This window comes from Rousettus aegyptiacus, unplaced genomic scaffold, assembly GCF_014176215.1.
Source record: "Rousettus aegyptiacus isolate mRouAeg1 unplaced genomic scaffold, mRouAeg1.p scaffold_m13_p_2, whole genome shotgun sequence".
Taxonomy (NCBI): Eukaryota; Metazoa; Chordata; class Mammalia; order Chiroptera; family Pteropodidae; genus Rousettus; species Rousettus aegyptiacus.
Genome location: NW_023416295.1, coordinates 177,504,830 through 177,530,800, shown reverse-complemented (window position 1 = coordinate 177,530,800; position 25,971 = coordinate 177,504,830). Strand labels below are relative to the sequence as shown.

General features: G+C 59.4%; 2 protein-coding genes across 3 annotated transcripts in view; both read right to left on the bottom strand.

The window, feature by feature from the left end:
- Nucleotides 1–7,977: 7,977 nt before the first annotated feature.
- ACR (acrosin) lies at nt 7,978–15,240 on the bottom strand. The gene is given in 9 exon segments (XM_036235900.1): nt 7,978–8,082; nt 8,747–8,821; nt 10,407–10,468; nt 10,471–10,701; nt 10,840–11,137; nt 11,556–11,701; nt 13,946–14,229; nt 14,333–14,539; nt 15,152–15,240. Coding segments are annotated over 9 exon segments (1,476 nt in total). The 5' UTR covers nt 15,220–15,240.
- Nucleotides 15,241–18,513: 3,273 nt separating this feature from the next.
- The window catches only part of SHANK3 (SH3 and multiple ankyrin repeat domains 3), a 45,557-nt gene continuing 38,099 nt past the window's right edge, over nt 18,514–25,971 (bottom strand). Inside the window, exon 22 of one of the 2 annotated variants that reach the window (XM_036237804.1) lies at nt 18,514–20,913. In XM_036237804.1, coding sequence (XP_036093697.1) covers nt 20,322–20,913 — 592 coding nt within the window. In that variant the 3' untranslated portion in view covers nt 18,514–20,321. The remainder of the gene's footprint in view (nt 20,914–25,971) is intronic. The other variant, XM_036237805.1, reaches the window with a different exon arrangement.

Genomic DNA, 25,971 nt, shown 5'->3' with positions numbered 1-25,971 from the left:
TAAAACGAACGAGTATTTGGGACTCAAGAACAAACTTTTCTCCATTTCAAATTAATAATACTTCCACTTTGAGTTTGTGAGATTTGACCTGACGACGGAGTTTCGGGAATGTGCTCCGCTTAGGTGGGCTTTTAGAAACAGCAACAAAAACAAAAACCCTTTTGCTTACTGAAAGTGGCTGATAAGTACTTTTTAATGTAGTGGCTTTTTGGAGCTGGAATTGAAATACTATAACATCTGCCTCACTGTCACTGTTACATGGCCATTTTGCAGCTGGGTCCCTGGAAGCAGAGGCCGAGGAGTCAAATCCTACTCGACTTCTGGGCAGTTCCACAGGGTAGGCAGGACGCTGGGCAGCTGCAGCCAGCTTGGGTCTGCCCCCTCCCCGCCCAGGGGAGCTGGGGGACAAGCTGCCCTCAGGCTTGGTCCCACTGTGAGACCAGAGGGCTTTTTGCCCAGTCGAGCCCAGTGTGCGAGGGAGAGGTAAAGGGGCCCCTGGCCTCAGGGCACATGGCTCCCGTTTCAGCAGGGGGAGCCCCCTGGGGAGAGGGTCCACCGGGAGCCTCGCCCGCCAACACTCGAGGAATTTGGGGATGGTGCCCAGTGCCACCAGCATCCTAGCCACCCACCCTCAAGCCGTCCAGCCCTACCTGCTTCTTAGGTTCTTCCTGACTTCACACAAGGAATCTAATAATTCATCGAGGTGAAATCTACATAGCAAAACTAGCCATTTTAAACAATAGAGTGCCATTCACTAGCTACGCTGCTGAGCAGCTATTATGTCTAGACCTAAAACCTTTCCATCCCGTGAAAGTAGCACCCTCGACTCATTAAGCAGTTTCACCCTCAGCCTTGGGCAGACCAGTCTGCGCTCCGCCTCCGGACTTAGTTTCCTGGGCGTTCCGTGTAAGCGGAATGATACCGCGCCCGTCCACTGTCCGCGAGCGCGTCTCCCAGTTTCATCTGTCTCCGCTTCGTTTCTCGTCGTGACCGACGATTGTGCTTCTTTACAACAATCTGTCCGTTCGACGTGGCCAGATATTTGGCCCGTTTCCCCCTTTTAGCTGCTGCGGACAGTGCCTGTGCTCAGCACACGTCGTCAGTTCTTAGGCATCTTGGTCTGCTCAGGCCGCTGTAGCAAAATGCCGTTGGCTGGGTGGCCACAGTTCTGGGGGCGGGGGACTCCCAAGGTCAAGGTGCGGGCAAGGGAGGTGTCTTTCTGAAGCCTCTTCTCTTGGCTTGTAGCGACTTCCATCTCAGAGTGTGCTGCCACGACCTCTTCTTTGTGTTCAAGCAGCGAGAGACGGGGGTGTTGGGGGGAGAGAAGCAGGGAGAGCGAGCACACTCTTAAAAGGCCACAGGCCCCACGGCCTTAGGACTTCGTTTTTCACTAATTGCCTCTGAAAGACTCTCCAAATACAGTCACATTGAGGATAAAGGCCACAGCATATGAATCGGGGAAGGGGACATACTTCAGTCCACAGCACAGTATACACAGGAGCATTGGAGGATCATGTGCTAATAATATGTTTCAACTCTGGAGGGACCACCAATCTGTTTTCCATTGTGAAACCACCACTTACTACTCCTACACACGAGGTACCGGGTTCCGGTTTCCCCCGGTTCTGGCTAGCACTTGGCATTTTCCATCCTGAAAGACAAACATAGCTGTCCTCGTGGCCGTGAGCTGTGTCCTGTGGTCTGGGCTGCGTGTCCCTGAGGGCTGCCGTGTCGAGCATCCCTCTGTGTGCTTGTTGGCCATCTGTCTATTTTCTCTGGAGAAATAGCTGTTCAAGTACTCCACCTATTTTTAAATTGGATTCTCTTTTTGTTGCTCTAAGAGTTTTTAAAATATATTCTAGATATTAAATTCTCATCATGTTTATGGTTTATAAATGTTTTCTACCGTGCTGTAAATGTCTTCGGTGCAGAAGCCCTTAATTTTGATGAAGTCTGCTTTTCCTTTCATTGCTCATGCTCTCGGGATCACATCTAAAAATCCAAGGCCATGAAGACCTCGCTTCTGTTCTCCTCTAAGAATTTTATGGTGTTTAACGCTCATATTTTTGTCATTGATACAGTTCGAGTTACTTCTTGTGTGTGATACGAGGGAGGGGCCCAACTTCGCACTTTCACGTGTGGACATTTGCTTTTCCCAGCACTATTTGTTGAAGGGGCTGTTATTTTCTCTTCTAATGGTTTTGCCGCCCTTGTGAAAAGTCGACGGGTCACGACCGTGTGTGTTTGTTTCCGGACCCACAATGCTGTTGCATCGGTCTAGATGTCCATCTCACCCCAACGCCACACTGTTCTCATCAACGTAGCTCTGTAGTACAGTTTGGAAGTTGATGAGAAGTGTGAATGCTATAACTTTGTTCTTTTTAAATATTGTTTTGACATCTTAACAATATTAAGTCTTTCAATTCATGAATACTGAGCGTCTTACAAAAATTTTAGGTCTTCAGTTTATTTCATCACTATTTGTAGTTTTCATGTACAAATCTTTCACTTCCTGGTTAAATTTATTTCTAGATATTCTTTGGATGCTATTTCCTTTTTTGACTCATCATTGCTGGTTATAGAAACATAGCTGATTTTTGTATGTTGATCTTGTACCTTGAAATTTTGCTTAATTGTTTTATTAACTCTAGTCGTATTTTTGTGGATACTTTCAGTTTTTCCATAAGTAGAATCATATCACGTGCCTATCGAAAACATTTTTCCATTTTTTTTTCTAATTTGGAGACATTTTATTTCCTTTTCTTGCCTGATTTCTCTGAGCAGAATTCCCAGTACTCCTTGAATTAAAGTGGCAGGCATTCTTGTCCCTAATCCTAGGGGGAAAGTTTTCAGTTTCTCACCATTGAATATGATGTTATTTGTGGGTTTTTCATATGGCCTTCATCATGTTGTAGACATTTTCTTCCAGTCAACATCAGTCCGTCAACATGTGATGTATTACGTGAATTGATTTTTGTATTTTGAACCAGCCTTGCATTCCTGTGATAACTGTGCTTATTCACGGTGTATAATCCTTTTAATAAGCTGTTGAACATGCTAGCATTTTGTGAGAGGGCTTTTGCATTTATGTTCATAAAGGATATTTGTTGGTGATTTTCTTTGCTTCTGATGTAACTTTGCTATCAAAGTAATTCTGCCCTTGCAGAATGAGGGAGTTTGTGAAGGGCGGGTGGCTCACTCTTTAAATGTCTGGTAGAATTCACCAGTGACGCTGTGTGGTCCTGGGCCTTTCTTTCCAGAAGGCATTTAAAAAAAATGATTTTATCTCTTTGCTTTTGACAGGTGTGTTAAAACTTTTAACCATTTTTTCTTTCTATTTCTTCTTGAATCAGTTTTGGCAATCTGTGTTTTTCTAGGAATTTGAGTGAGGGGCATGTGGAAACTCTACTGCTTTGCAACTTTTGTGTAAATCTGAAATTATTCTGAAATAAAAAGTTAATTAAAAAAAGAAATCAATGCAACTCACCGGATTAACAAAGTAAAACAGATAAACTATATGATCGTCTCAATAGGTGCAGGAAAGGATTCTGACAAAACCCAACACTCATTCTTGATAGTAAAAAAAAAAGAAAGAAAAGTAAAAAGAAAAATCTCTTAGCAAAGTGGGTATATACGGGAACATCCTCAACCTAATAGAGGATATTTGTGAAAAACATCACACTTCACAGTTAACCGCCCTGTCAGCATCATGCTTCATGGTGACAGCCGAGTTGTACACACCCCCTCAGGCTGGGAACCACACGGGAGCATCCACTCTCGGCACTGGCATCCGCATTGTACTGCAGGTTCACAGCAGAGCAATATGGCAGGAAAAAGAAGTCAAGGCATCCAGACTGGGAAAGAAGAAATAAAACAGTCTTTATTCACAGATGACTTGTCTGTCTATGTAAAAATCCAACAGAATGTACAGAAAGGCCACTAGAATTAATAAGTGAATTCTGCAAGGTTTCAGGATGATAATTAATACACAAAAACAATTATTTTTCTATATACTAGCAAGGAACAATTGAAAAGTAAAATACCATATACGGTAGTATCAAAATATAAAATAGGAGTAATTCTGACAAAATATGTGAAAGACCGCACACTCACAATATAAAGCATTGCCTAGAGAAATTAGAGAAATCCTAAACAAAGCTTATTGGAGAGAGAGATTGTGTTCATAGTTTAGAAGACTCGACCTTGTTAAGAGGCCAAGTCTCCTCGAGCTGATTTATATAACCATACTAAAAACTCCAGCAGGGTTTATTTTCATAAGTCAACAAGCCGATTCTAAAATTCGCATACAGGTGCTAGGAACCTAGAATAGCCAAAACAGCCTTGAAAAAGAAAAACGAAGTTGGAAGATTTCAAGACTTACTATAAAGCTATGTGTAGTAAGACAGTTTGGTATCGGTGTCAAGGTAAACAAATACATCAAAGGAACAAAGCAGAGCTCAAAATTAGAACAATGTGTATATGAACAACTTGTTTTCTTCAGAGGCACAAAGGCAGTTCAGTGGAGAAAAGAGAGTCTTTTCAACATGGTGCTGGAAAAATTGGATATCCACATACAAAAAATGAACTTCCATCCATAGCTCATACCACATACAACAATCAACTCAAAATGGATTATAGGCCTAAATGTTAAACTTAAAATTCTAAAATTTATAGCAGAAAATCTTTGCATCCTTGCGTTAGGCAAAAATTTCTTTTAACACCAAAAGCATCGTCTATTAAAAAAAGAATCTGAATAATTGATTAGTACTTCATCAAAATTTAAAACATATTCTTAAAAAAATATTTAGAGGATTAAAAGACAAGCCTCTGATTATGAGAAAATATTTACAAAGTACACATCTGATAAAGGACTTATGTTGAACTTATAAACAGTACTGTCAAAACTCTATAAAAAGCCAACAGCCAAAAATTTTGAGACACTTGATACCAGACATTCAAAGAATGAACACCTATCCTGCTCAAACTATTCCAGAAAATTGAGGAGGGGAGGCCCCCAAGCTCATTTTACAAGGCCAGAATTACCCTGATCTCAAAACCAAAGACATTACCAAAAAAAAAGGAAATTACGGGCCAATATCCCTGATGAACATAGATGTGAAAATCCTCAACAAAATATTAGCAAACCGAATTCTACAACACATTAAAAAGATCACACGCCACAATCAAGTGGGATTTATTCCAGGAATGCAAGGATGGTTCAATATCTACAAACCAATCACCATGATAGAAGATTTTTTGGGAAGCCAGTGTTCAGATCACATGTCATGATGAAGAGACTCTGAAATGTGTACGACATTTGCCAGCCTGTGATGGTTCTTCGAGCCATGATTACTGGGTGCCAGCTCCCAGGAGAGAGGGCCTCTGCAGGACACACGGCAGTTCTCAGAGAACCGTTCGCAAGGAAGCTTCGAAGGCCACCTGGGAATGTGTGCATGCATCTTTCCACGGGCTTGGATGTAACTATGTGCAGTTGGCAGTGGCTTTTCAAGGATTTGGTTTCCATTACGAGGATAAAGCCCCCAGTGCAGACATCACTACCGTCACATACCCAGATCTGCAGAGGGTGAGCCAGAGCTGGGACTTTCTCTGAGCCGAGCAGAGAAACGCACGCCCGGGCAGTGCTAGCTGCCGGCACCATGCAACTGGCTGCTGGGGACAGCTTCAGGAGGACGGTCGCAGGAGGCGGCTGCTTTACCTCGGGGCGGATCGAGTTGCTGGAAGAATAATAGACCCGGAAATGCCGACGTGAAGGGTGCCGACATGCTGCCGCCACAGCCTCTTTCCAAAGCGTGGAGCCAGCTGTACCTGCAGAAGGACTTTATTCTGAAGAACCCTCGCCGGCTTTTAAATGGGTTGGGAGCAGGATAGAAGGGCCCCCTGGGAGCAGGGAAGACATCCTCTTTGCATCTAAAGAGCCCACTGGTTTTCTGTTTAGATGAAGATGGGGTGAGCGCCGTCATTCCTGCTGAGATGGGATCTTACCCGGAGACTGAGCGTAACACGGACAGCAGCTGCTTAAGGCTCATGAAAAACATGGCAATCACATTTCAGAAACTTTATATTTCCTGTGTTATCCAAATACCCTCACAAGTATATTTGAAAGCCCTCACAATTTTGATTCTCAAAAGAATATCCAAAATTCCGTGGGGCAATTACTCCATGGCATATGCGGGACGTTACCACTGGATATGACAGCAGCCGGCCTCGTAAGCAATGAGTGTTGCCTGTGAGTAGGAATCGACAAATGATTACTTTTACGTTTCAAAATGGCTGGGTTTCTGCTCTCACAATGAACAGAAGCACAGACAGAGTATCATGCGGAGACGTGGACGCCGCCTGCCCAGGCCAGCAGCGCCTTCCTTGGAGAACTGAAGGGGCCCATTGACGTTCCGAGTGAATCCCCTTGAGCCAGCGGGAATGGGATGGCCGGCGCCCCGTCCACTGAAACGTGGGAGAACCAGCCCGAGAGCTGTGCGCCGGCCCCCCGCAGTGTCCCCTCTGCGCTTCGTCTGGCCGAGTGCCTCTTCTCCTTTTCTTTTGTTTTCTGGTCAGCTGACTAAACAGACTATACATCTGAAACAAAACAGTCAAGAGGGAATTACTCTAATTTTTCATAATCTTGAACAGCAGTCATTCCATTGAAAGTATTACAGTAACACTTCCTTTAATGGAAACATAACAAAACAAAAGTGAGTTTTCTAATTAAAGTTTGATTACTCTGAGTTCTTTAGTCTCATAATTTTTAAAAAGGCTTAGGTGTTATTCAATGGTAGAGTCAATTAAGAAGATTAATCCATAAAACTGGCAAGAAAATGGCATTGTTCCCAGATCGCTGTGGAAAACTGTCATTGTTACGTCACATGTTAATTAATAAATTAGAGTACCTGAAACAAGGCATTTAGCACTTTTGGTTTAGAACACTGTTGCGGTACGTAGCTTTAGTGCCTCCATTAAAGATGCTCTCTGTGCGACATACATTTACTGTGTATTTAAAAATCTGGAATTTGCTAACCGTAAGACGTCAGGACGGCGCTCCTGGTGGCTTTGTTCCTGACCAGTTTCTCTGCGCTTCTCAGGGTCTGGTGTGGCCAAAACGGGGTTTCTGCATCAAACACGATTTAACAGTTAATTTTCAGACAGCTAACGAAAATATTTTACACTATGGAGGCACTTCACTGCTGTACCAAATGAGTTTGCTAATTTAAGTAAAGAAAAAAATCTGAGCTCGGAAAGGAACTCCGACTTTATTTAGAAGTCTAACTTTTGAACTGTAAGTTTCTAAGTAGATTTATTCCTTTATCCGATGAAATAACGCTAACTTCACTAAGAAGCAGAACAAACAGATTTTAGGTATCATTAAACACGGAAACTAAGGTCCAGCTCATTCTAACGTTTTACTGGCTTCTGTAGAGGTTCTGATCACATGGGTACTGCTTATCGTTGTTAATGTGGGGAAAAAGTTTTAGGAGTTCACTGTTATTTGCTTCTGCAGATTTCTAAAAGGACTTAATCAAGAAGTGCTGTTCAAGTGTCTTAAAGTGTCTTGTCCTGTCCAGCCCACAGGTGCTTAAACACCTGTGGAATAGTTAGGATGTAAGCCTTGGATGTAAGCATGCTAAGCAAGTTGCCTAGAGGAGATAGTACTGGTATTAGAGAATTGATTTCCTAAAAAAATAATTATATAAAGTTGACATTAACGTGCTCGTTAAATCATGGTTTGGTTTGTCACGGCTGCCATGTAACAATCGGTTAAAGCCGTGTAATCTCACTGCGATCCTCAGACTGCTGAGCTACGCGGCTGTGAGCTGCCCCTTGCCACCGCTGGTCCGAAGCGTTTCAAAGGCTTCACAGCGAGGAGGGACCGTGAAGGAGCGAATATAGGTTATAAGGTGGGGAATGATCTATATTCTACAAAGTGGCGTGAAGAGTGTGCCGCACGTGAAAAACGTGTGTGTCTCACCGAGGGACGAGGCGGAGCCCCAGGGCCGGGGCGGCCAGCCGCAGCCGCCGACAGCTTTCGTCGAGGGCTCGAACATAATGCGACATCTGAGTCGCCTCAATCTAGGAGAAAAGTTATTGAAGCGTGGATTCCTATCTCGAAAATGTAAAAGTGCAGTTAAATTAACAAAGTTGTGCAAACGCTCCTGAGGTGTACCGACTGCCCGGCCGGGCCCGCGAGTCCGCCGAGCTGAGCGGGCCCAGGCTGGGCGCTGCCTTCTTCTACCTTTTTCTTTATGAACAATATCATGGAAATGAATGCATTCTGACTGACGGTGCAGATCAAAACTGGGATTTTTTAAAAGCTTTGGAAAAAAGGAAAGAATTAATGAGGCAAGATAACAACGTACGTGGGAAATAAACAGTAAAAACGGGCCCGGGGCGGGGCGTGCGGCCGCAGCGCAGCGCTCCCTGTGGGGGGCGCGCCTGCCGCCTCCCCAGGGTGGGGACCCCCGCCTTGATGCCAACCGGTCCAGCGCCCGCAACACGGAGGCGGAGGCCGCAGCCACGCGCGGTGCGGGGGAGGCCGCGCGCGCGGAGGACGGTGCCCGCTGCGCGCCGCTCGCGGGGCAGCGACGGCGGCGGCAGGAGCGCGCGGCCGAGGCTGCGTAGGGCGCGGCAGGCGCTGGGGGCTAACGAAGGCCACGAGGAAGCTTCGGGGGGCCACAGGCGTGCTCCCGCGCTCGCCGCAGTGGGGCTTCACGGCGAGTTTGCATGTCAGACTTACGCCTGCCGGACCGACCAGCCGCTCCACTCCCGAGCTCGCACTCAGAAAGGAGGGCGCATGTCCGCAGAGGCTCATCTGTGGGGACCAGAAGTAGGTCACTGACAACTCTTTACCGAGAATATAGTTTCTGTAGAAAACCCCTAGAAGGTAACCTGTTTCTCGGTGAGTTTCCTACACATCGAAGAACTACACACCTCCGTTGTTTTTTTCACTTCCATTTAAAAATTGCTAAAATTACATTCGTTGGCATGTTCATTCCTTGCAAATACAAGAGTCTGGATATTGACCACGCCCACAGCGAGCCGTCCCTACGCTGTCATTATTGTCCCTCCGTCACTCCTGGCGTGGCCAGTTTTCTGGTGTCAGAGTTTTACCATGTGCACTTTGAGCTACCGCCAAGTCATTTCCTGTTATTCCAATAAGATTCACTACAAATGCTAGCTTTAAAAATACTTCCGACTTGCCTAACCCTCGCACAGAAAAGCAGTGAGCCTCTCCCCAGGCGCCGAGGGCCCCTTCCAGTGGTGCACTGCTCGGCTGTCCTTTCCCATCTGTCCCCTGGCCCCACGTGCGGGAGGAGCCGCCCCGGGACCGTCCACAGGCACGTGAGGGCAGATCAGAGACTCTCGCTTCACTCACGACCACTGCATACGTGACTCTGAAAACGAACACTGGCACCAACGTGCGGGCCCTCCTGTGTGGCCAAGCATTTCGGGAGTCATGCGCAGACAGACGGCGTGCGCCCAGGTGCCCTTGCAGGTCACCATCTCCCCGCCAGGTGGCTGCACACGATGGCACCCGTGAGCGGCGGCAGTGCGCGGGCTCTGCTCCGAGGGCTCCACACCTGCCTCCAGGCCGTCATCTCGCCACCCCTCAGCCACCTCCCTGAGGTCCCTCACCACTCTTGGTGTCTGCTGCTGGCGCTCTCTGTTGGTTCTGTGTGACATAGCTATATCCTTATAATGTATGGATTTTTCTCCTCACAGCGGGCCTCTGTCTCTTGCAGTTAAGTAGTGCCATTAAATGGCACTCGGGACATGCAAAACGGGCCCCCATCGGTACTCCCGGAAGGCTTTAATTAATAATGTTTTCTCTTCTTTGCTTGAATCCAAGAATAGGGCTTAACGATTGGTAAGTGTGGAGTTTGAACTTGACGGTATTGTATCTGCCTCCAGAGCCACAAGTAACATTGTGTTTCAGGGCAGAAGGTCATTGTTTGCCTGCCCTGTCGCCTGTTTGTTACCTCTGTGTTCTGGGGCACCCAGCCTTCTGCACGTCCTCTCGTCCTCTCATGGGTCTGCCTCTCCCACCCAGAGAGGGTGCCACAGGAGACCTGGACCCACAGCAGCAGCTTCCAGGGCTTCTCCCCGCCTCCCCTGCTCCCAAACAAGGTGCAGACCTAGTGAGTGCAGAACAAAGACCATGCAGGCCAACATCCCCAAGTCACCTCGTTCAGGTTTCAAAAGTCAAGATTTAAAAACATGCAATTGGCGTTAATGTACGTACAAGCGACTCCTGCTGGGGGGCGAGGAAGGGAGGCAGAGGAAATGCAGGTTTGGACTGAGTTGGGGAGGGCCGATGGGAAGAATCCGGAAAACACTTTTGTATAAAGATATATTTATTTCATCATTTTTTTTTTCCATAGGAGTGAAGGGTTCACGGGGTCTGTTGACAGGGGAGTCAGATAAGAGGAGGTCAGTTCTGGGGGGTCTGTCGACTCCCATAATTGCCTCTAATGTTAATAAAGGTCTTCCCCTTTAAGATCTCCATGAGCTCCTCCAGGCGCTTGGCGAAAGAGAGAGCTTGGGGGTGGCCACCGATCAGCGGGGGTAAGGGTGCGTGCGGGGGCCTGTGCCCCGACGGCGGCGGGTTCAGCGGGGGAGGTCGGGGGTGCAGCCCGGAGGGGGGTCTTGGGCTAGGTGGTAGAGGTTGGGGCTGGAAGTACCAGGGCGGGTTGGCGGGCGGGCGGCCGGGCGGGCGGATGGGCGGGCGGAGGAGCGAGTCGTAGGGTGGGCGGTCGGGCGAGTGGTCGGGCGGGCGGATGGGCGGGCGGATGGGCGGGCGGAGGAGCGAGTCGTAGGGTGGGCGGTCGGGCGAGTGGTCGGGCGGGCGGATGGGCGGGCGGATGGGCGGGCGGACCAAGGAGGACGAGGTCGACGGCGGCGGCTTCGTCGCGTCTGAGGGGGTGGACGGACGCGACGGGCCAATCTGGATCGGTTTCAAGGCGCTGTAGCCGATCTTGGAAGCGATCCAGTTCAGATAGGGCCACGTGGATGTGTAGATACCGGGGCGCTTAGCTCGGGCACAGCCTACCCCCCAGCTGGTGACTCCCACGACCACGTAGGCGTTCTCCACGCTGTCTTTGCACATGAGAGGCCCGCCACTGTCCCCCTGCCCAGGACGACACGGGAGTCACTCTCTGCGTGAGCCACCAGCCCTGCCCACTGTCCGCGGCCACGTGGCTTCCTGCTGCCACACGCTCAGGTGGCTGCGAGGTCTGCGGTGGCGCCAGCAGTGGGTCGGGGTGTGAGGGGCCTGGCTGGGCGGGGAGCAGACGCGTGCGCACGCGCAGGAGCGCGCGGGGCCGTCTTCGGGGGCAGTGTTTGGGTGATGCGATCTCTGCGTCCAGGCGGGGGAGAAAGTCCTAAATGTGGTACTTGGTTCTTTGTAGGGGCAGCTGAGGGGTGTCACCTCCCAGCCTCGTTGTGACTGTCGATACAGGAAAAGGGTCGCTAGAGGAGGGCCCCAGAGGGGGGCGGCGGCGGGACGCGGCCGGCGGTGCGCACGGGGCCGCGCGCCGGGGAGTTACCTGGCAGGTGTCGATCCTGCCGTGCGGGTAGCCCGCGCACACGTTGGTGGAGTAGATGCGCCCGCCGTACCACTGGGTCGAGTTGCACATGTCAAGGTCCAAGAGGTCCACGCGCGCCTCCTGCAGCACAGGCGACGGCCGGAGAGCTACGGCCGGGCGACTCGGTGGTCAGTAATCACCGAAGACATGTTTTGAGAAGACCCCGCCTCTCCCCTCCACTGGCCCCCTTGGTCCCATAATGCTCCGTGACAGTCGGGGGCCCTGGCCTCCCTTGCGTACCCCTGCAGGGGAGAAACCGCACATGGAGGCTGCGGGGTGCAGGTGCTGCGTGGGGCACAGGGACGGAGGGCGGGGAGTGGGCAGCCACACGGAGGGGACGTGGCCTTAGCAGCGGAGGCTGTGGACGGGGTGAGCGACTGTGCAGGGCCGTGGCCTTGCGCGCAGGTGCCGCTGGTTCCCTCCTCCCGAGGGGTGGGCAGGTCACAGGAGGGCCCAGTGTGGTGTGGATCCGGACCCTGGTTTCCTCTCTAGACTCATGTCCAGGACACAGCTCTGGGTCCTCACCACCTGGCTGTCTGCCGCCCCCCCTCAGGGACCCACTGCTCCCTGTTGAGGGGGTCCCTGGTTGTGTTGATGGGTCCCTCCCCACGGCCCCACCCCTTGTTCTGAGCAGACCAGAGGAAGAGGACAGGTGTGGCAAAGCCCCCGCACACGGGCGGCTGGTCAGTGGCCAACAGCCTGACACGCTGCCATGCAGTCGAGAGAGGTGCGGCCCCCTCTCGGTCAAGCGGTCCCACAGCGGAGGGTTTGGACAGCAGCGGCTGCTCGGGCCCCACAGCCAACGAGCAGGTGGCCGACCCGGTGGAGCGTGCTGCGGGCGCCACGGGGAGGCCAAGGGCGCGTGCCTCGCTCACGTGGCCAGTGCCTGTAGCCCCCACCGGCCCCTCCTGCCCGGTCCACAGTGACAGCATGTGCACTGCCCTCGACGCTCAGGTACGGCAAGCCTGGCTCGTCGGCCACTGAGGTGACGTCTTAAACCTACGGCAGGGCCTACAGTCCTCGCTGTTCGGAGCCAGGGCTCCTGGGACAGAGGCGGGTTTTGCCGGTCCCAGCCCCTTAGTTTCAGACGACAGATGCTAAGAAGCCTGAGGAGCTCTCGCCCCGGTGGAGGCAGCAGCACGGCCCCGAAGCACAGGTGTCCGAGGGGAAGGCGGGAGAGGAGGGTCTCGGAGGAGCTCGGAGCCTGGAGAGTTTTCTAACACTTGGCCTTGGGGTGGGGGATGTGCTTGCTAAAAAATGGTAGGAATCCCAGGAAGTCGAGAGGGATTCCAGAACAAAGGGGGACATAGCTGGGAGCCCTCGCCCTCCTGGGCAAAAGTGGGGGTGGGGTGGGTTGTCCAGAGGGTACCCCTGACAGTAGCGTCCCAGAGCTGGCAAGAACCCAAAAAGCTGTGCACGTGGCCGGGCGGGCGGGCGGAGCACGAGCCAGGCCTGGGATGAGGCGGGCGCATGGGCTCAGGCGGAGGCCATGGCGGAGAGCGGCACCCTGCTGGGGAGGGGAGGGCGTGGGCCCACGGGAGCCGGTGAAAGCAAGGGCCCCTGGGAGACACCTTCCCAGAGGGCCGGGGCGGAGGCCGAGCCCCGTCCCTGAGAGGGGAGGCGAGGCGGGAGATGCCGCGGAGTCCTGGCCGCCGACACAGGCTGTTTTAAACCTCAGCTTCCTGGACTGCGTGAGGAAGCCTGGATTTTCCATTTTCAAAGGACATGAGACTGAGGACAAGGTGAATCCCAGCCGTACCCTCGGATCCGTACTGGTGGTGCGGGGGAAGTTCTCGCTACCCGCTGCGGAAAGCCTGGCAGACTTGCCCTGCCGGCTGCAGCTGGCCGCTCGCGCTGACCGCAGCGAGCTGCCCCCCACCAGCCCCGTCCAGAGCAACCTCGAAGGGGCTCAGGTGGGGGGTGGTGTGACGGCGCTGAGGGTGGGGCCCCCGCCGGGCCCTGGAGTCTGAGGGCGGGGGGACCCCGATTCCGCTCCTCCGCTCACGGCGGGGAGACCGAGGCGCAGGGCAGGGACGGGCTGGCCCGCAGCCACAGAGCCCCGAGCTCCTCTCCAGCGCCATCTCAGGCCACGTCCCTATCTCCAGAACGGACACCTGGGCTCCTGGCCCGGGACGGACACAGCTGGCCCGTTCCAGAAATGCTGGGGTCCCAGCTCCCCCACGCTTCCTTCGTGTGGCCATGCCATCGCCAGGCGAGGCCTCCGGCGGGGGACTCTGCATCACACCGCAAGGCGCGTCTGCCACTCGGCCAGGCGCCGGCGCGTGGCCCGTCACCTCGCAGTCCCCAGGAGAGCCTGGCAGCCCTGCTCCCGGACGCGCCTCCGCACTCACCGTTCTCTCTCAGGTATCCCCAGCCGATCACCCAGCACTTCTGAGGGATGCTGGGCGGGCCCGCCGCGAACTGGGGCAGACAGCCGGGCCCCACGAAGCGCCCGCAGAGGACCGGCGGGGTGATCTTCAAGAGCGCGATGTCGTTAACCTCCATCCCCGGGCGGTAGCGATCATGGATGACGATCCGCTCCACGTAGCGCTCCTGCATCGGCGGCTTCACCGGCCTGTTGCTTCCGTACTCGATATCTCGGGCCCCGAAGATCAGCCTCCACTCGTACACCTGCCTGCGGGCAGAGGACCCCGCGTCGCGCGCGCCGCGCTCCGGCCGGCAGAGGCCTTGGCCGCCCTGGCGCAGAGCCCGGCCCTGGGGAGGGTCCCCACACGTACTTTTTCTCCCGGAAGCAGTGGGCGGCCGTCAGCAGCCACTGGGAGTTCAGCAGGGTGCCCCCGCAGGCGTGGTACCGCCGGTTGTCGTGGAAGGTGAAGTACTGGAGGCTGACGACCCAGGGCCAGGCCCCGTGCCTGGCCGCCTGCCCGCCCACGACGCGCGCGCCGCCCTCTGCGGTCTGCCTGAACTGCCGCCCGCAGAAGGCACTGCGGAGAGAGGGGGCGGGGCGGAGCAGGGGGGGGCTGGCGGTGGCTGCGGGGGGGCCCGGGGCGCGGGTGCGGGCTGTGGCCGGGGTGAGCTCCTGGGTCTTGCGGTGTGGTCACAGGTGCGGAAAGGGGAAAGATCGCGAGGGTTCTGGAAGTGGAGGTGCTCAGACGGGGGGTGCAGGGTGCCACCACCCAGAGCCTGCAGGACGGGTCCTGGGGCCGTGACAGCTGCAGGCGGATGCCATGGCCCCAGGTCTGTGGATGTGCGGGAGCCGCAGGCAGACCGAAGGCCTCGAGCTGCAGGGGGCAGTGCCTGGGCCCCCAGAGTCAGCCGCGCCATCTGCAGGCGGGCAGGGACCCTGAGACTTGGGGCCTGAGGTTTGAGAGGCGGCGGGGCGACTGCATGGGGAGGGTGCACAGGGTGTGTCGGGGACGAGCCCACGGCCGCCAGGCCACCGGGGGCTCCGGGGTCTGAGTCGGGGCCAGGGCCACAGGAGCTGTGAGCCCCAGGGGCTGCTGAGGGCCCAGCGTGGCCTTCTCTCCAGCCTGGGCAGAGCCTGTCTGAGTGGCTCTGCAGAAAACAGCCTCCCGCAGAGGTGTCCCGACACTTACTCACACGAGCTGTTATCTCTGGCGGCTGCGGACGCTGCCAAGACCAGCAGAGCGGCAGTTGGGAGCATCTCCACCACAGTCCTGCCCGGCGGCCCGGAAGCCCAGTGACCTCACAAAGCCCAGTGGCCTCCTGACCAATCAGCAGGGCCACCGCCCCCACACCCCCCTGCAGCCAGCCAGTCAGGAGCCTGACTCCTGGCTCAGGCTCCCCGGGGCAGTGGGGACTCTCGTCCAGCCCTGCCCCATGTCCCAAGACCCAGTCGCTCTCCTCAAGTCCCACACCATCCGAGGCTCTAGCTGTGTTGGGCGCGGGGTCTGCCCGGCCTGCGAGCTGTAACCCCGTCCTCAGTCCAAGCCCTGGGTCCAGGAGCAGCTCGGTGGCTCTGACCAGAGGCGCGGTGTGGGCGGTTAAGGGCGACAGGCCCGGACGCAGGTGCTGGGTGCACGCTGCCGGCTGCTCTTCAAAAGGCTGCTCTACAGGTCTGTAGTTTAGGGCAGAGCCCGCCTCCTCCCGCGGGGCCCTGCGTTCGGCCTGGGTGGACCCGGCGGGGCCAGGCGTCTCCGGCTCCTGAGTATCATGAAGTGGCGTTTCTTCTCATTGTTGGGAGTCAGCATCTCAGCTCCCAGAGTGTGACAGACACTCTCACCTCACATACTTGCAGTGGAGGGCGTCACAGCTCTCGCTGCATGAGCGGCCACCTCGCCTGCTCCGAGCGTAAGGGCCCAGCCAGCCGGAGGGTCAAGAAGTCGCACACACCCCAGGCGTGCGTCACGAGGTCCCACCTGCCCACGTGAGAGCCGGGACCCCTCGAGTCCTCGTCCTGAGCGTGGAGGATTTTCAGACTGTCAAGTAACGTCGAGCCCTTTACCTGAGCGTCTGTTCTAACGGAACGAACGTTCCCCTCCAGCCGAGCACCCGGGAGGTGCTGTCAGCCTTGAACGGAGCAGCAGGGAGCTGTCGTCTCTCCCCGACTGTGAGAACGTCTTTCTTCCCTCTTGGGACCAGAGGCCCCACCTCCACCACCTGCGTGTCCCTTGGTCACGGATTCGGTACCTGAGAAGCATGAGGACCCCTCTCAGCTGAGTGCCTGACGGGTTCCCTCTCCTTCCCGAGGGTCGCGAGGTCTCGCATCGACCTGAGTACAGAGGAGGCTTTCGTGCCCTACCCGAGTCACACGCTTTGCCCCCTCCGGCCACCGTCGGGCGTCTTGTCACTGGCTGGCAGGCCTCTTCCCTTCGGCCTCCGTCTTGAGGTTCCATCTCTGTGGGCGACCAAGGGGTCTCCCCTTCCTTGCTTTAGAATAAGCACCTCTCGTCTCCCTACCCAAGTGCCACAGGCCTTCCCTCCCCTGCCCACCCGATCGGCAGCACGTCTCACTTCCTCCGCAGGGCTGTCCAGAGACCTCGCCTCGCCGGACTGTCCCGAAGCCGTTGCGTTCTCCCTGTGGGCGTCGGCAGAGCCCTCTCCCTGCAGGGCGGAAGGCCCTGCCTCGCCCGCTACTGGGCGAGACGTCTCACCTGCTCACCGGGGAGTGACGAGGCTCGCCCCCGTGCATGGCGGGGGGACGCGGCGCCCTCGCCGAGTTTCCATGTGCGTTATTTCCTCCTCCGCCTCGCAGGAGGGGTTATCTCGCCAGATGAATGCGATCGGATATCAGCACCAGCCATGTGAATGTCACGGGATTTTCACCCCTGCTGCCTGCGTGCCAGGAGGTCCCCCGCCTTCCTTCCTGAGTGTGGGGGGCTGGTCTCCACGTTGGAGTGAGGGGGGGCTGTGGGGACACTGTCTGCCCGGGAGGGGCTCGCCCCCCGGACCCGGCCATCACGGAGCTTGCTCCTGCCACACGAGCGTCTCACCCGCACAGGCGTCCGAGGCCTCCCTCTCTCCCTTCCTTCCGTCCTTCGTCTTAACGTCAGCTGGTCTCACCTCCTCTGTCAAGGTCAGGCGGTCCCTTTTCGCCAGCTGAGTGTGCCAGGTGGAGCATCTGACCCAATAACCGAAATCAGCTTTGAAAACATAGTTCCAGAAATGGCAATAAGGGTTCAGGAAGTGCTATTAAAGTTTTCACTCTTAAAGAAAAGTCAATTCAAGTGTTTTTATAGGATTTAGATGGGCATAAAATTGACATGGTATTTAGATCCATGAGAATTATTCAACAGAATCGTGTAAATATTTATTTTAAATGTTAAGATGCACGATCTTCTGATAATCACAATAGCAAATATTTAAGCATGATGAAAATATTCTATATAAAACACAAAACTACCTTGTTTTTCAAACATTAGGGGTGATGCGGTAATGAAGCTAGAAGACACGACATCTAGAGTCTGGACAGCGATCGGCTGACCCCTCGGAGCGAGGCCCACCCGGATCCCGGGAGGGGCTGCGGGCCTGGCCCACGGCCCACGAGGGTCAATTCTCTCCTCAAACCTGATGGAAGCAGCAACCCTCTCTAGGAGCGACTTTGTCTGCCTTCTCATGCTGTCCGCAGAGTGTGCGGGAGGGAGGCAGGAGGAAGGCGCGAGGCAGCGGGGACTCCGGGCCAAGGCTGGGGCCCGCTGGCTGCGGGGCTGGGGTGGCCTTGGCCACAGTGGAGCCACCACACCCTCTGCCTGCACTCGACCCTCCCGCTGCCCCCCGCCTTGCTCCCGCGCCGCGCCCACCCCCGCCCTGATCCACCCCAGCCGTCCAGCGCCCACCTGACTCTGTGTGACCTCCCCCATCCCCGCTCGGTCCCATGCCACCCCGTTCTCCAGCACAGCCCGGTATGAGGCGGGGCTGTGGCCTCGGTGCCACTTCCCCGAGGGAGTGCTGGTGAGTCGCTCAGGACTCCAGAGGGGACAGCCCCACTGCAGCCCGGGCCCTGGCGCTGCGGCCACCGCCCTCGCGAGGCCCTGGTCCCCTTCCGGCCTGGCCTGGTGTGCTGGTGTCCGCCCGCTCGCCTCGCCCCCCACCCCCCTCCACTCACTGAGGCCCCTCTGTCCTGCTGGCCGGCCGCCCGCCGCCACGTGCCACACAGGACCCGCCCCGCCGCAGGCCGGGGCAGCGGGCTGCTCAGGGAGAAGTAGGGCCTGACAGCAGCCGAGGGGCAGGACCACTGCGGTGGGCAGGACAGGGCTCGGACGCAGGGGCAGCAGAAGTTAGAAACGGCTGGACACAGCGGGACGGGGGCCGCGGAGGACAGCAGAGCCGTCGCTCCGTGAGCCGCTGGGCACAGAGGCGCTTCCGGCAAGGGGGGCGTGGGCAGAGCTCTGCGGGACCCTGAGCCGCCGGTGCACGTGGCTGCAGCTCGCCCCAGGCCCGCGAAGCGGCAGCCGAGCTGGGCCCCCAGCAACCCCTCAAGTAGGCAACCGAGAAATCGTTTCATTTCTTATAAATTTATTACATAATATTATAATAATTATTATCAATAATAATATAAGAAACATAGATCTCTGTGGGGTGTATCACAACGTCAGGGTCAGGAGGCCTCAGGACTGGAGCAGGGGTGAAGGCCCCGGGCGGAGCTCCATACAAAAGGGGGGGTGAAGCGGGGCTGACCCTGTAAAGTTAAAAACCCAAATTGAACGGAACCAAAAACCCACAGGTGAGTGTGAGACCGAGTGTGTATGTGGCAGTCGGTTACAGTGACTGCGGTGTGTGGGGCCTGGTCTGTTGGTGGAGGGGGGACGGGGTGTGACTCTGCCCAGGGAATGGGGCCGTGGGCAGCAGACGGGGTGGGCGGGCACAAACCGGCATGCCAGGCCCCTGGGCTGTGAAAACTTCTGTTTTCTGTTTTTTTTTTTTTTATTAAAAAAATCTAGAAATATAAACAGAAACTTGTGAGTGACGTGGATGGAGCTTAGTCCAGACTCCAAACCCTAGGTTTAAAAACGCCCCAGGGCGCCCCACCACACAGGTCATTGCTGAGCATGAGGAGTCACAGTAAGAGGGGCTGGGATGCCCCCTGGGGTCTTCGCTTCTCCCCGGGGCTGGCGGGGCCTGACTCTCGGGGGTCTCCCTGGGCCCCCGCAAAGCCTGAGGGGGGAGTGAGGCCTCCTGCCCCGCGGCGCTGTGACCGCAGAGGCCCGCGCGGCGGGGCGGGGCCAACCGCAGCTCCCAGGGTGCGAGGCCTCGGCCTTTCTTTGGAAGTGGAGGCGGGTGCCTTCGCAGGCTCACGCCTCGCCTCGTGTGCTCCCGAAGCCCCCGCCCTGGCTCAGGTGGCCCCTCGGGACTGCTCCCTGCTCAGGCACACGCGAGGCTCCGGTGCATACGGTCGCACGCAGTTTCACACACACGCACACGTGCGCACACAAAAGGTGGGACGGGAGATTTTGGGGTCTGAGGCAGACAGGCGTCTCTGCCGTCGTGGCCCCACCGTGTGGGGCGGCGGCTAGACCCCTCCCGGGAGGGACCCTGTGACGGAGATGGCTGGGGGCAGGCGCCAGGGCCCTGCCCCCCGCACAGGGCGAGCCTCCCAGGTCACCTGACCTTGCCAGAGCCGGGCAGGGCCAGCCGCCCGCCGCCCCTCCACGCAGCACCTGAGGGTCGGTGGGGCACACGACAGCTCAGCGAGGGGAGAAGGCCGAGCCAGGGCCCCAGGGCGGGCTACTAGGACCCCAGCCAACCCCAGACCAGCTGGAGTGTCCCCCGCCCCATGCGGGGTGGCAGTGGCAGTGAGGGGCCAGAGATGGAAGACTGGGCAGCCACAGCGGAACCAGTAGGGGGCTGGAGGGGAGGGGAAGGGAAGCTAGTAAGGACAGAGATATTTGTTCTTTTTCTCGTTCCAAATATAGAGTGGATTAAAATATGCAAAACGGGGGGCTCCCTGGCCCCCAACCAAGAACCCCAATGTCTCCCCCCACCCCCCGAGTCACCAAGGTGTGTCCTGACCTCGCATGCTGGACTAGGTCCCCCCTCCGGGAGAGGAGCCACCAGGAGCCGCGGGGAGGCGGCGGCGCAGGCGCGCACTCCGCGCTCCCGCCGCAGCGCCCGGGCCGGGCCCTTCCTGGCCGTGTGCTGGGGGCTCGCCGGCCGCGGGCACGAAGCAATGTACAGGGCAAGTCTCCGAGCAAGAGCAAACGGGACGATTCATGCAACATTCCTGGCCGGGCACCGTCCGGGGGGCAGGCCGAGCCCGCGGCCGCGGTGGGGGCCCTGCCGGCAGGGCGGCCGCGCGACGCTGGGGCGTCAGCTGCCGTCCAGCTGCCTGAGCGCGCGCTCGATGTTCATGCGGTGGCCCACGCGCGTCACGCCCAGCTCCACGAAGTCGTCCTTGGTGAGCGCCGGCAGGTGCGCGCCCTCGATCTCGTGGTCCTCGAAGCGGTCGCGGTGCTCGCCCAGGTGGATGCTCTCCAGCCAGTCGCCCACGTCGAACTTGCTCCAGAGCTGCAGCGGCTTTTGCTGGAAGGGCCGGCGTGGGCCGGGGGCGCCGGGGCTGGGGCCGGGGGCGGGCGAGGGCAGCGGCGACGGCGAGGGCGAGCGGCTGCGCGCGCTCACGCTGCGCACCACGAAGCGCACCTCCTTCGGCTCGTGCGGGATGGAGAGGCTGGACGACTTGAGGATGGTGGGAGGCGTGAGGCCGAAGGGTCGCCCCGCGCCCCCCGCGCCCGCCCCCAGCCCCTCCACCCGCTCCAGCGACGCGGGCTTCACGGGGCTCGGGGCGCGCCGCGCCACGGGGTAGCGGCCGCCGGGCCGCACCGGGTAGGAGGCCCCGCCGCCCGGGCCCCCAGGGCTGCGCTGCGCTGAGATGGTGCTCAGCTCACCGAGGCTGCTGAAGAGCCTGCGGAGGGAGAGGGGTCAAGGCCAGGTGAGGGGCGCCAGGCGTGGTGGGGGCTGTCCGCGGGGGGGGGGGGGGGTGGAGGGGGGCGGGGCGAGCGCCCCAGGACACTCTCTGGGGCGCGCTGGCGGGGTAGCCTTAGGGCTGGAGGAAGAAACAGGGTGGGACCCCGTGGTTACTTCCCGCCATTCTGTTTGGCCCCCAGGTCAGAACCAGCACCCTGCGGTGGGGGCGGGGCGGGCGAGATGGACTGGAATAATGAGGGCGGTAGAACCACAGCCCCCTCCACTCCAGGGGGGCTCCAAGGCCAGCCCGCTGAGGGGAAAAACAGCCTCTCAGCGGCAAAGGGCTGACGACCCATCCCTGACAGCCGGCACCACACCCCGGGGAGCAGGGCTCCGGCAGAACCCGCAGCACCCCACACACAGCTCTGCTCTCATGAGGGGACCCAGGGGAACCTGGGCTGGCTTCAGGGATGGCTGAGTCCTGATAAAGGCTGGCAGCAGCACGAAGCTAAACGAGCTCACGACGTCAGAGACAGACACTAGGCAGAGTTCAGCCCACGTGGAGCAGCGGCACGTGCAGGACAGGTATGTGGCAGCAGCACCCCCACGACACTGGCCCCCCTGCACAGGACAGCACACAGCAGCGGCCACGGGCACCCACACGTGTCACAGACATGCAGCAGCAGTGGCGGGCGTGGCAGGGGCCTGCTCGTGACAGGGGCTCGGCAGCACACGTGTGCGGGCATGCACACGCACGCACACACACACACACCAACACACAGATGGTGCCTCACTTCCCAGCAGCGGATGACGGGACCCCAGCCTGGCCATGGCAGGAGGCGACTCCTCCAGACAGCGCCCCGTCTCCTGGCCCCCGGCCCCTACTGCGGTCGGCGGGGGCGGGGCCTCCGGAGGCCGGGCGGGGCGCGCAGCGGCCGGCGGGGCGCCCGGGCAGCGAGAGGCATGGGATGCGCATGCTCACTTACACAGCCGGCGCTCAGGACCGCGGCGCAGCTAGGCAGAGCAGCCACATGCAGATGGGCGGGAGAGAGCGATGAGAGAGAGAGTTAGCGGCCTGCGCCGGGCGGCCGCGGCTCGGGCGGCCAGGGCTCGGGCGGCCAGGCGCGGGGGCCCCGCCGGACGCCCGGCGAGCAGGGCTCGGCCGTGGCGGCCGGGAGCCCACCTGGGAGGGCTGCGGGTGCCGGCCAGGCGGGGCTCGGCGGCCGGGCTCCCGGGCTGCCCGCGGCCCGCTGGCCTGCGCGTGCTCCGCTGCCGTCCGGCCTCCCTCTCCCTGCCCCACCTCGGCGCCACCCTGACGGGCACCCCCACACTGCACCCCCGCCCCGGAAGCAGGTCCGTCTCCCCACCTCCCACCTGTGCGAGGGCGACTCCCCCTGGACACCCCACTGTCCCTCCCACGGGATCTGTTCCCATCGCCGTCCAGCGGCCTCTGGTCAGCCTTGTCTCCACCATCACCTCCCAATTTCTCAGACCCAGAGTGCAGCCTTTTGAGGAGGCCAGACCATGCCCCGCCCCAGTGGGCAGCAGCTCTAGGGACACTGGGCAGGGCTCAGGGAACAGACACCAACCAGGGGAGCTCCTGCTCCACAGAGCCGGTCTCCGTGGCACCACGGGCCGCTGCGCAGGGGCGGGGGAGGCGACCGAGGGGCTGTGCCAGGGGGTGCTGGGTGCCCAGGGGTGGTGGCTGCTGGGAAGGGGGACAGGGCGATGTGGAGGGGACGGTGCCCACGGGCTGGGCCGGAGCCTCCCAAAGCGCCCCAGCCCGAGGCACGCATCACAAGGGGGCCCTGCGGGGACTGCGTCTCGGTGGCATCCCAGTGCAACCTTGGGGGGTCAGAGGCGTCTGGTGAGGTGGTGGGACCCCCACTGAGCCGTGAAGGCAGAGGGAGCAGGTGTGTGTGGGTCAGCGGCTCGGCCTGAGCCCGGTGGGCTGAGTGGCAGGCACTGAGGGGCCATGGTCCGCTGGGCTGGGGGTTGGGGGACCCTCACAGCCCTGCACATGCTGCACAGAGCATGCTGGAGACAGCCAAGGCACGAGGGGGTGGCCAGGGGCACCTCTGGCCCAGGCGTCGGCTCCTCCCCCCTCCCCGCCCGCCCCTCGGTGAGCAGTGCGCCCCACACGCCCCCGGGCAGGAGCCCCGGCAGCTCCCTCCCGCCGTCCCCATGCCTCCCGTGCTCACCGTCCCTGGCCACAACTGCCCCGGGTGTCTCGCCGCATGCCCCGCCGGGCTGCAGGCCCCGGCCACAGCGCCCATCAGCTCCAAAAGGGCTTCTGAGGCACCCGCTCTCCTGCTCATGGTGCCCGCGGTGGCCGGGCCTCGGACACCTCCCTCCCGGTGGCTGGGTGAGGCTCCCGGGCCCGCGGCACTGCCAACACCTGGATTCCACACTGTCTGGCTTCCTTGTGATGCCCCGACCAGCGAGGTCTGGTGCGTCCCCCGGCCCTGCAGGCGGCACGCTGGACCCTCGCGCGGGCCTGTCCACCTGCCTCCATTTAGGGCGCCCCCCACCGCCCGTCCATCTGCAGGGGCCTCCCTGCCCACCCCTTCGCCACGGCGACCTGCCCAGGAATGCCACGTGGGAGGCCTAGCCAGCCTCTCTGGCCCTCCAGACCTTAGCTGGGCTCCCCCAGTGCCCCCCCCGGCAGGGGCCGGGGGGCCACCGCCAGCATCGCTGTTTTCATCCCTGGGGCAGACGGGTCACCAGCTCCCAGCACCAGCCCAGGTCCTCCTCGGCCCCCGGCCCCCTTTGGGTCCAGACCCTTCCAGGTCTCACTCAGGACCTGTCACCTGACTTCCTCAGTTTCCCTGACTCCCGGCACCTAGCGTAAAGCCAAGAACACAGCAAAATGTCACTGAGAAAACATCATCGAACGACAGCGGCGTGACCCGTCGCTCCCGGGCTTGACCGCCTGTCGGCCCCGCTGGCGCACGGGGCAGCGGCAAGTCCAAACTCCGGCCCTGGCCGCCCTCCTGCAGGGCGGGGCCTGGCCTGCCGTCTGGGGGCTCAGGGGTGGACGCGGGCTCGGAGGTGCCACAGCGCACCCCCTGCCCACGGTGCCTCACGGCCACTCCGCTCGTGGCCCCTGCCTGCGCCCTCCTCCGCGCCCCCCGGGGCCCCCAGCGGAGGCCACAGCTCCTGACACCCTGACCGTCTCTCCTGGGGATACACCCGCACGTGTCCCCAGTGCCGTGTGGCCGGCGAGGAGAGAGCACGTCCTGGTGCCAGTGGCCCGACACGGCCGGCGCACGCGCCCTCCAGGCCCCGTCCCGTGGGCGAGCGGGGCGGGGCCCGGCAGGTCTCTCCCTGCGAGCCCCTGGCCACTGGCCGACTAAGGACGCCGCCGAGGCCGCGCAGGGCCGCGACGCCGGCACCCGCTCGCCGAGGGCACCGCCAAGCCCCGCGGGAAAAAGCCTCTTCCACCTTGTGTTTCCCGAGCCAGTCCGCTGTGAACTTTCCCGGGAAACTCCAAGCCACAGCGGAGCGGAACGCTGCTGTGGGCTCAGCAACACGGCCCCAGGCCACGTGTGGGGTTCAGACAAGGGGGGCTCTGAGCAGGGGGACAAATGCTGTCTACCAGGACTAGACACGAAGCTGGACACATAGAGCCGGTGTGTGGTCTGGGGTCACTGTCCCCAGAAGCCAAAGGTCCTCAACCTGCCACCCCGAAATCAAAGAAGGCAGATGAGCAGGATGTTCCCCAAGTCACCAAGCCTCAGAGCCCTGACGCACAGAGCCTGGACGGAGGAGAGGGCTGGGCCTCGGAGCTGGGACTGGGGGACAAGGTGCCAGCACGCGACGCTCCGGGTCGCTGGGGCACCGGCCAAGCACAGTCCCGGGAGGTCAACAGCCTCACGCTCGGGCATTTCTCAGAAAGGCAACGCCAGCAGCAGAGCCCCCCTCGCCCCGGCGCCGCGTGTGCGGCTGCTGCAGGGCCGACTCAGCGCCTCTCAGCGTCTCTGCTCAGCCCCCTGCCCGGGGACACCGCCGCCGTCCGGAGGGCCAGGTCCGAGGGCGGCGGGGAGAGTGGACAGGAGCAGAGGGGACCGAGGAGGCCGAGGACGACGTGGGGCTGGTTTGCCGCCGCCGGCCGGTCGGGGCCCACGTGGGCTCGCGCAGAGGCTGCACACGCGTGTGGGCGTCACACGCGCCCGATCCCCAAGTGTCGCCCACAGAAGGAGCACGCGCCCCTCCGTGTGCGGGGTCACTGCGCACAGACCCGGAGTCTGTCGCCGGACGGGCGCAAGGACAGAGGCTCCAGATGACAGTGGGCAGGGAGTGGACAGAGAGCTGGGCTTGGGGTCACGGACGCGACAGCACTGTGCACCCGACGGGACGGTCGGGAAGACGGAGTCACAGGACGTGATGGCCCCTCGCGCGACACGCCGCGCCGGCTGAGGGCCCGGGCGCCACCAGCCGCCGAGCCGCCCCCGCCCGGCGCTGCGGCCCGTGCCCGGGCCCTCGTGCGCGGCCCTGTGTCGGCCCCGTTTCTCAAGGAACAACTGACGTTCACAGATCTTACGTGTTTTATCCAAGACTGCAGAGCTCAGATGCGACCTGCTGAGGGCAGAGAGCCAGGGCCAGCCGACCCCAAGCCCTCGTCAGAGGACGAAGTGAGCTGCCGAAGTCGGTGAGGGCTGCGTCACCGGGAAGCCTGTCGTTGGAGGCCGTCTGGCACTGACACCTCTGGCGGGCCGACCCTGTGCCCCGCTCCTAGGGGAGCACAGGACTCGGGCCTGGCCGACGACAAACCTGTTCCCCTGACCAGTGATCCCTCGGGGTGAAGCAGGCACCCGCGCGGGTCAGTCAGAGGCCGGGCCTCTGCAGGAACTACCAAGGGAAGGGGCTTGCTTTCCGGCAGACGGATGGGATGTAAGGCCGGGCCCTGCCCCACCCCACGTCCAGGAGGAAACAAGCACAGAGTGCTCGCAGACCCCGGAGCCAGGGGGCAGGGCGCCCGGGCAGGGCGACGCAGCCGATGCTGAAGACGGCCGGCCGCGGAAGGCGGGCTCGGACAGGGCTGTGTCGCCAGACG